Source organism: Vicia villosa, linkage group LG2, assembly GCF_029867415.1.
Source record: "Vicia villosa cultivar HV-30 ecotype Madison, WI linkage group LG2, Vvil1.0, whole genome shotgun sequence".
Taxonomy (NCBI): domain Eukaryota; kingdom Viridiplantae; phylum Streptophyta; class Magnoliopsida; order Fabales; family Fabaceae; genus Vicia; species Vicia villosa.
In genome coordinates this window covers 188,587,633-188,597,929 of record NC_081181.1, presented here as the reverse complement: position 1 = coordinate 188,597,929, position 10,297 = coordinate 188,587,633, and the positions used below count along the sequence as shown (strand labels likewise).

The following is a 10,297-nucleotide window of genomic DNA, read 5'->3' as shown; positions in this document are numbered from 1 at the left end:
TCGTCTTGGCCTTTCAAATTGAATCGAAGACAATTTTCAATTATTGTATCTTATGCAATGATCATGAACAATTCTCAAGGACAATCTTGGATTGGGTTGGACTTTATATACCAAAGGGTCTTTTTAGCCATGGTCAATTATATGTGGCAATTTCAAGGGTTACAAGCAAAAAAGGGATCAAGATCTTGATACACGATGATGATAAAAAGGCGAAGACCTCAACCGCAAATGTAGTATACAAATAAGTGTTTGCCAATATTTAATCGGTAAGTCAATTTAGTGATTTATTTTCTTACTATCCATTATGGGACTCAACTTCTTAACCTAACTTTGTTTTTATTATTTTCATATCTTTAAAATAATATTACTTTATACAACATATAATTGTTTTTTCAAATGCATATTTTTTACTCGGTTCCCTTAAAATACAGGTATATTTTGATGCATCCAGCAAAATTGTATGCTAGTCTGAATGAAATATAATTTCTTTGTAATCAACCTTTAAATTATTTAGTTCCTTTTTTATTTGTAATCCACTTTTAAGTTCCCATCAATTTTGACAATAGAACTATAAGTGGCAGATATTCAATTTAATGTACAAGCTTTGTACACAAAAGGTTCTATGATGTAGAAAGTACTTTTGTTTTTGCTATTAAACAATATTTCCACATGTCAACAGTAATAATAAATATTATTATGCATTCTACACCATAGAGCAATCTAGCACCATATGTTTATACTTGGTAGAAGACATTCAGTCATATACTTATGTCATACTTATCCACAACTTTAACTTGTGACCTTCTACAAAGTTGTAAATCTTTCAACAAAAATGTTAAAATATATTTTATAACACCCATTTTCTAATCCCAAATAATAACATACATTCACAGAGTAATATAACATGCATATAATAAAAGGGCGTCACATGTTGTTTCCATAACAATGAAAACCAAAATAAAACATACAAAAATGCACCTGATCATATTTATAACACAATTTGAAAATTTCATGTTTCATCAATATGCATATCGCAACGGAATGATAAATTCTCCAACATTTAAATGATTATATCCCATACTATAATCATCTATCAAAATCATAATAACATCATCATCTCATTATGTGTCATACGAATCCAATAATAGGCAACATAGCCATAAACATAATATATCCAAAATACCATGTCAAATACAATAAAGATAATAATAATCCAACCATCCAAAACATGAGTTCAAATACCCCCCAGTGTTACATGATCAGAGAATTGACTCACTACCTAAATCAAAATGAAATGACCGATAAACTCTTCGGCTAAATCCTCGTGCAAGCACGCTACTCGTCGGAACCTGCGCGATGTCACAATGAACATCATTCAAACCGAAGGGTGGGAATTCAAATTATTATGAATATATATAATACGACAATGAATAAAGCATACAATAGTATAATCATCCATCACACTTCATAATTTAAATAAGTTCCATAATCATTGCACAAAACACAAATTTCCACATCATCACATAAGCACTCATCAATTCAAACAACCGCATAGCAAACAATGTGACTCGAAACGCAATTAATGCGACTCATGCATGTGGTACCATGTGAGTATCAAGCTCACCGTTCCCGATTTCATACTCAAGAACCAAAGCCACGCTTTCGATCCAGACAAGACCAAAGCCCTCAAAATATGAACATATAGTTCACCGCTTCCGAATCCACAAAGGAACAAAGTCACACCTCTATTTCCACTCTAGGATTAAAGCCAACCGGAGTTTCAACTCCCCATGAATGCATGCGCAACAATTCACAATATATGCAATTAAGATTATCACACAACCTTAATTATCCAAGCATATCACAATAATTCGCACATTTTGAATTATCCACCAAAACGTTGCACAACACACATTTATCATTAAACAAGCATTCACATAGCATGTAATGATCACGTATAACATATAGCACACAAGCCAATTCATGTATTCCACTCAATTCACATTATACATAACCAAAACACTAGTTTCATGTATAAGTTCATTTTCGATTCAAAACCTATCCAAACATTATTGAAAAATTATTAAAATACATGGAAATTCATCTTAAATCATAAGCATACAAGATCTCAAGTAAAAGAATAAAAAATCACAAAATTCCATGTCAGGCCGCGATACACGCCCAGCCTACCGCGCTACGCGCACTTTGTACCGTGCGACACGCCCTTTGTACCGCGCGACGCGCGCTCTGTTCTGCGCGACACGCCCTATGTACCGCGCGACGCGCCCCCTGCGTTTTTGGGAAAAATCAAAATTTTGTTAGTTGTTCTAAAAATCACTTTTAACCAACAAAAGTCCATCCAAACAGAAATTAATCACATGTGTAAGGTTCCTAATCATATTTCTAACCATGGGTTATCATTATAACATCATTAAACATGACTATTTAACAAAATCTCATAGATTTACACAAACCTTAACATATGAATTATGAGAAATTGAGAGATGAAAACCTAAGCATACTACTACCCATAGGATATTATACCATACCCACAATAATAAGGATTCTCCCCCTTACCTTAGGTTATATCTCCTTCTTCTTCTTCTTCTTCTTCTTCTTCTTCTTCTTCTTCTTCTTCTAGTTCCCTCTTTCTCCCCTTTCTCTTCTCTTTTCTTCTCTTGAGCTCTCTCTTTTCTCTTCTTCCAAATGATAATTATGACTCTAAACTCTATTTTCCTTACTATCTTTCTCTTAATTTAACGAGCTTAGTCACACTCACTCATATTATTTCTATTCTCAATTGTTAGGCCCAATAATTATTATCTCATTATTCTACTAATAGTTCAATTAACCCCATTAGCATAATAACACACAATTAAATAATTATCACACCAAATAATAATTAAATAATTATACTAATAAAAAATAGTTATTAAATATATAAAATAGAAAAATCGGGATGTTACACATTTCATTATGAAATGAATTATGAAAACATACCATCATTATACCATACAATTTTTATCTGTCAAATGAATCTTTTCCAGCTATTATTTAATTTACACATTACAACATGTAATTTTTCATCACTTGCTTCTTATATGTCACAGTTAGCAAATCAAATTATATGCTACTTGGTTGTTGTTTATTATACCATATCTTACCAAAACGACTATATCTTTTACATACAAAGTATTTCTTAAACTGAACTTCTTTAACAAGGTTTAATTGGAGATGAAACTTAGGTATCCATAATACTACAGATATCCATACATAACATATTTTTAACAATAACACAAAACAACATTTAGAACCATATTGCTATCATTCTTATAGAACTGCATCACTTCAAACTGATTAAATATTACATTTATAATGGCTTATGCAGGACGATTACTACATTGTTGTTTCAAACTTAACGTGCAAAAGCATATTCATATTACCTATTACATTAACATATTTTCTTTAAGAAAACAGGTCCAAAACCAACTACAACTTAAACATAACAAAGTCTTTCTTAAACATGACCCATCAACACAAAATACACTTGATCAACCAAAATCCTTAACCTTCTTACTAACACATCCAGAAATAACAATGCGAACCAACTTTTAACGGTTCAAGACTGTCACAACAAGTTTTTCTTCTAGAGGGTCACGAAGGCTAAATGCCAATTTATCACCTCTTTTGAGCCGTATGTTTCTCACGAACTCATACCAACCATGTTCAATATACCTTTCTATTGCAAGATGAAGTCCACGTCATATCTTTCACCAGTATCGAAATCAACCAACTGAATACACCAATGAGCCTCCTGCAAGCAGTTCCTAACAAATTTCTGAAGGATTTGCTAAGCATAACAAATAAATGCGTATCAATAAATGAAATATTTCAAACTTCTATTCAGTTATATTTGCTACACATAACAGAGAAATGCATATCAATAAATGACATACTTACAAACATATTTTTTCTGGCTGTCTTCCTAGATTTTATTTTCCTTTTCCAAACAAAGTACCTAGGGCGCCTACCCACATCTTCATCACTTGAATCATCATCAGAACCACATTATCAAAATAACCATTAAATCGTATTTTAACATCAATACATGCCTACAATATAAACTCTAACCTACACAATTAAATGGCTAACAACTACACATATAATAACGTAAAAACTAATTTCATATTATCAAATACCTTTTACTATATGAGGAAATCGATATGTGAGAAGATCCGACATCGGTAACCCTTTTCCTTTGTTAACATGTCTTTTTTCCTTCGGTGCTTCAAAAAAATCTAATGCATGCAACTTGCACTTCAGAGCCACGGCTTCGCGGTGGAGGCGGTCTTCATCGAAACAACACTTTTCCCATTACGATCTTTGACTTTTTCACTTTTCATCATTAACAAGAGATGCCAATGCAAGTTTTTCTGTTGTTTTCCTACCATGTACAACAAACGCCCCTCCTTCTTTTTCTTTAGTTTTCTGACCTTCAACAACACATGACCATGCTTTTGCTATTTCAGTTTTTTTCCTAAGCCTTGGAAGAAAGACACAGCTCTTTTTGGTACTCACTGTAAGCCATGTAGAGCCTCATTTTTCTCCATGTTGTTTCTCGGTCCAAGGAATCAATGGATATGCAAAAAAAACACAACACACCGAATACTTACTAAGTATGGAGAGGAGTACATATCATATATATACAAAAAAAATGGATAACAAGACTTCGATCCAACCTTCCAAGTGGGGTAACAGGAGTGTTGCTTGACATGTTGAGTTGTGGAAGGAAGAAAAGGCATTTTTCTTAGGGATACAGAGAGATTTCACGGAAAGCAAATTCTTGGTTTTCACGTTGGTGTTCTCTAGGAAATGAAGGGTTTCAACTTATAATGTCAATTGATATCTTCTTGGATAGATAATTCATTTTGTTGGGAATGTGTCCCAATTTTGTATTGCATTACACACCCTTTTACAATTTTTAATTTCTATTAAATTGATATCATTATTTGATAACATCATAGGATTAACTGTAATTTTTTATAATATTATAGGATTAAATGTAATTTTTTATAACATTAGAGTGTCTTTGTACATTATATTCTACATTGCATTTTATTCACTCAGTATGTTTTTAAGCTCAATAATTACTTATTTATTTTTCACAACTTTAATGTATTTTTATTTTTTATTGTAAAACATACTTAATTATTTTTACTATATTTTTGTGTCAATATTTGTTTTCTTTTAAAAAAGATTATTTTTTCACTAATATATTTCTTAATTATAATTTAACTATTAATTACTATCAATATTTTTTTTTATCATCTATTTTTATCTGTTTTAAAATTGTCTGTCCCACACCAAAACCTGTGCGTAGACACAAGTTTGTTACTAATTATTAATAATGACGTAGACCATAAAAAAATTCATATTATCATATAATATGATAATCAATGATCAAATAACTGGATTTTTTTAAAAGAGTACTAAAAAAAAATTAGGAAAAATCAATATAAAGAACATTTAAGCCAAAAAGTTATTGTTTCTAATATAGAGTAAAATGTTATATATTAATATAGAATTTATGTGACTATCAGTGCGTAGTATGATAGATTTTTGAAAAATATACTCTCTTCATTTTTATGTATAAGTAAATTTTGATATTTTAAATTTATTAAATAAATATTGCATTTAGATGATATAGACTAAATACATCCTTTATTCAAAAAATATAAAAAAATAAAATTACTTATAAATAAAAATGAAGAGAAATGTATTATTTACACGGTATGAGGCAGGTATAACCCCTAAATAATGGTCAATTATTTATTATATCTTTCCATAAATTTCTCAAAATTATTTCCTAATTTACAAAACAATGCTTGTTTATCACACCTATTTGATCTTGCTTTTTCTTCGCAGTCCTATATAAGTTAGTAGCTCTGCCTGAAAACATATAGTAATAGATTGAATAGAACATTCTAATGTGTAATTAACTTATTAAACACAGTTGATGTTAACAAGCCCACTCGCGTGAAGAAGCAGCCCACCTGGCTGAAGGATTTTTACACCAAATAATATTAATTGTTTTAGTTATTATTGTTGGACTCTTATGTTAGTTTTAATTTTATTGCTGCTGTTGGGCCTGCCCATTTAAGTAACCCATTAGGGTTAAAGCTTGTATTTAAACTACTCTTATGGATAAGGAAAGTAAGAAGAAAATTATTCATCTCTTTGTTTGTTCTTATGTGTTTTGAGTTTATCCTCCATTAGCAAACCCTAGTTTGGTATAGTTTCATATTTCACCTTATCATTTTGGTGCTTTCATCTTGAACCATGGCACCTCCAAAACCACCCCAACCTTCTCCTAATGAAATCATTGAACAAGCTGTATATACAACAGCTATGCGTTTGGATTCTGCTATGCTGGAAACCCAGCAACAGATTGATGAGAGATTTCCCATGGTTCACTCAGATCTACAACAAACCCAGCAGAATCTGGGTCAAATCAGCACCCGGCTGGACAACGACCGACAGCTGTCAGATACTCGCTACGATTCCCTCATGGCAGCGCTGAGCAAACTTCTTAAGGAGAAGCAAACAACCGCTGCTGCTGCTGTCAGTTCACCAGCTAGTTCTTCAGGTATTTTTCATCCCCCTCCATCTAGTCCCTTTACTACAGCACCCATTTCCCATGTCATCACCCCTACAAATACCCCACAAAGAACTTCTGCCACAATTAACTCTACCCCACATCCCTCCACCCAAATACCTCTACCTTTCACCACTTACCCAATCCTTACTTCTGCATTCACAGCCCCTCCACATACCCAAACTTTTCCTCCCCCCCCCCAAATACCTTACAACCCCATACCCAATTTAACTCCACTTCCACCCTTCCGTACCCCAAAACTAGAGTTATCTATGTTCGATGGCTCCAACCCACTCGAATGGCTTTTTCAGGCTGACCAACACTTTAATTTTTACCAATTACCTCCGGAAAACAGATTGGGCATGATGTCTTTTTATATGAAAGGTGAGGCCTTAAGTTGGTTCAAATGGATGTACAAAAATCAGGAATTAACGGACTGGTTTGCTTTCACAAGGGCGTTAGAACTTCGTTTCGGTCCATCCACTTACACTAATCATCAGGCAGAGCTATTCAAATTAAAACAAACCGGGTCAGTTGTGGAATATCAAGCTACCTTTGAAAAATTGGGCAATCAGGTTGTCGGTTTATCTTCCGAAGCCATTATTAATTGTTTTATTTCTGGCTTACTGCCTGATATTCAGAATGAGATTGCTCTCCATAAACCCACTTCCATTTCCCAAGCAATTGGCCTTGCCAAGCTGATTGAATCCAAACTTAGAGAATCCAAACCAAAAATTCAGAAAGCTTTCTCCACTACATTTCCACGTCCTACATCAAACCCATCAACTTTATTCCCTTCCCCAACAACCCCAAAACCTGTCCCACAAAACTCCCCACCCAAACTGCCTATTAAACGTCTCTCTAGTGCTCAGATTCAGGAACGTCGAGCCCAAGGGCTCTGCTTTAATTGCGATGACAAGTTTATCCCAGGTCACCGCTGCTCAGCAGGAAAATTTTTATTATTATTGGTGGATGACGAAGATCCTGACTCCTCACCGCCAATAGTAACCATTGATGAACAGATTGTGGATGCTGCTCAAATTAATAATTCAGATGAAACTTATTTCCAATTATCACCTCAAGCTGCTAACGGACATTTTTCACCTAAGACTTTGAAATTTAATGGTCTCATCAACGGATTGGCAGTAATAGTATTGATAGACACGGGTAGTACGCATAATATCCTACAGCCTAGGATCGCCCAACATTTGAAGTTGCCAACTAACCCAATTCCTAATTTTGCTGTCATGGTTGGTAATGGTTCTAAGTTACTTTGTTCAGGATTATGCCCAAAAGTACCGATTACTCTCCAAAATACCCTGTTCACTATTCCTTTTCACCTTCTGCCCATCGAAGGCGCGGATGTCGTTCTTGGCATGGAGTGGTTAAGAACCCTTGGTCCTCTCATGGCTGATTTCTCAATTCCCAAAATATCTTTCACCTACCAAAATCATGACATTACCATAACCGGAGACCCAAAGATACTTCCCACTCATTCCACTTACAACCAATTCTGCCATCTTCTCCATACAGACTCCATTGCTTCCCTCCACCTGCTCTTATACCAACCCCTCTCACCACCTCAAGACTCAAATTCCACTTCCAGCAACCAAAACCCCCTTTCCACGCTACCTACCACAATACCAACACAAATTCGCAATATCCTACAGTCTTTTCCCTCAGTTTTTCAAACCCCTCGTGGTTTACCCCCACCAAGACAACACGACCACCATATTCCTCTCCTGCCTAACACTCCCCCAATCAATGTTAAACCCTATAGATACCCCCACTCTCAAAAAGAAGCTATGACCACAATAATCAATGATATGCTTAAGGAAGGAATTATCAAACCTAGCAATAGCCCTTATTCCTCACCGGTCCTACTTGTTAGAAAGAAAGACGGATCCTGGCGTTTTTGTGTAGACTATAGAGCCCTAAATGCGGTAACAGTTCGCGACCGTTTCCCTATCCCTACAATAGAGGAACTCTTTGATGAGTTGGGATCTGCAACTATTTTTTCTAAGATCGATCTTCGATCTGGATATCACCAAATCAGGGTTACTACAGAGGATACTCACAAAACTGCATTCAGGACATTCGACGGACATTATGAGTTCTTAGTTATGCCATTTGGCCTAACTAACGCTCCTAGTTCGTTTCAATCAGCGATGAATGATTTGCTTCGCCCCTACTTAAGACGGTTTGTTTTAGTTTTTTTTGACGATATTCTGATCTATAGTACTTGCTTATCTGATCATGTTTATCACTTACAATTAATTCTAAAATTACTTTGTTCTAATCAGTTTTATGCCAAGCTTTCCAAATGTACTTTTGCTGTCCCTAAGGTGGATTATCTAGGTCATATTATTTCTGGTGATGGTGTAACCCCGGATCCTACCAAGATTCAAGCAATGCTGGATTGACAACGACCACGTTCTCTCACGTCTCTCAGGGGTTTTTTAGGTCTCACCGGCTTTTATCGACGATTTATCCGTCATTACGCCACACTCGCCGCTCCACTCACCGATTTATTACAGTCCACTAGATTACATTGGAATGATACAGCAGAGGAAGCTTTTACAACATTAAAAAGAAAAATGACAGAGACTCCAGTTTTGCATCTTCCTGACTTCTTGCAGACTTTTGTCCTGGAAACGGACGCTTCAGCAGTTGCAGTCGGCGCGGTCCTTTCTTAGCAAGGGCATCCCCTAGCCTTCTTCAGCAAGAAACTGTGCACCCGTCTTCAATCTTCCAGTGTGTATGTTTGGGAGATGTATGCGATCACTGAGGCTGTAAAAAAATGGAGACAATATTTAATCGGGCGTCACTTTCACATCTACACCGATCAGAAAAGCCTAAAGAATCTTTTAATGCAAACCATTCAAACACCCGAACAACAAAAATGGGCGGCTAAACTACAGGGTTTCCAATTCGACATATTTTACAAACCTGGAAAAGCTAATCTGGTGGCGGATGCTCTCAGTCGCAAAAACACAGAAGATGCTGCAGTCCTCCTCTCTATTTCCTCTCTAGTACCGAACCTCATAACACAGTTAAAAGCTTATTACAAAACCAACCAAGAAGGGAAGAGTCTCATAAAGAAGATTAATCAAGATAGCTCTCTACATCAGACTTTTCACATTCACAATGAGCTTGTCTACTATAAAGGTCGCATTTTCATACCTGACTCTGCAGATCTACGCTCCTCAGTCCTCAAGGAGTTCCACGCTACTCCCATTGCTGGGCATTCCAGCGTAAAACCGTGCCTGGCGCGCCTCTCTACTTCTTTCCTTTGGCCTGGAATCTACAAAGATATCAAAGCATTCATTAAGACATGTGCGGTATGTCAGAAGAACAAATACATGACAAATAGAAAACAGGGATTACTTCAACCATTAAACATCCCTAAGTTAGTCTGGGACGAGTTAAGCATGGATTTCATCACTCACCTTCCAAACTCGTTTGGCCACACCGTAATCTGGGTTGTCTGCGACAGGCTGACTAAGTTTTGTCACTTCATTGCGTTACCGACAAAGTTTTCCGCTAAAGATCTCGCTTTGCGCTTCTCTGTAGAGATCTGCCGACTCCACGGCATGCCTTCTTCAATCGTCTCCGATCGCGATCCATTATTTCTCAGCACGT

At 35.6% G+C, this 10,297-nt stretch overlaps 1 protein-coding gene across 1 annotated transcript; it reads left to right on the top strand.

The window, feature by feature from the left end:
* The first annotated feature begins 6,339 nt into the window (after positions 1-6,339).
* On the top strand, positions 6,340-9,078 carry LOC131650912 (uncharacterized). Its single transcript, XM_058920612.1, has one exon. It carries the CDS (start codon positions 6,340-6,342, stop codon positions 9,076-9,078), a length of 2,739 nt encoding a protein of 912 aa, XP_058776595.1.
* Positions 9,079-10,297: the final 1,219 nt, after the last annotated feature.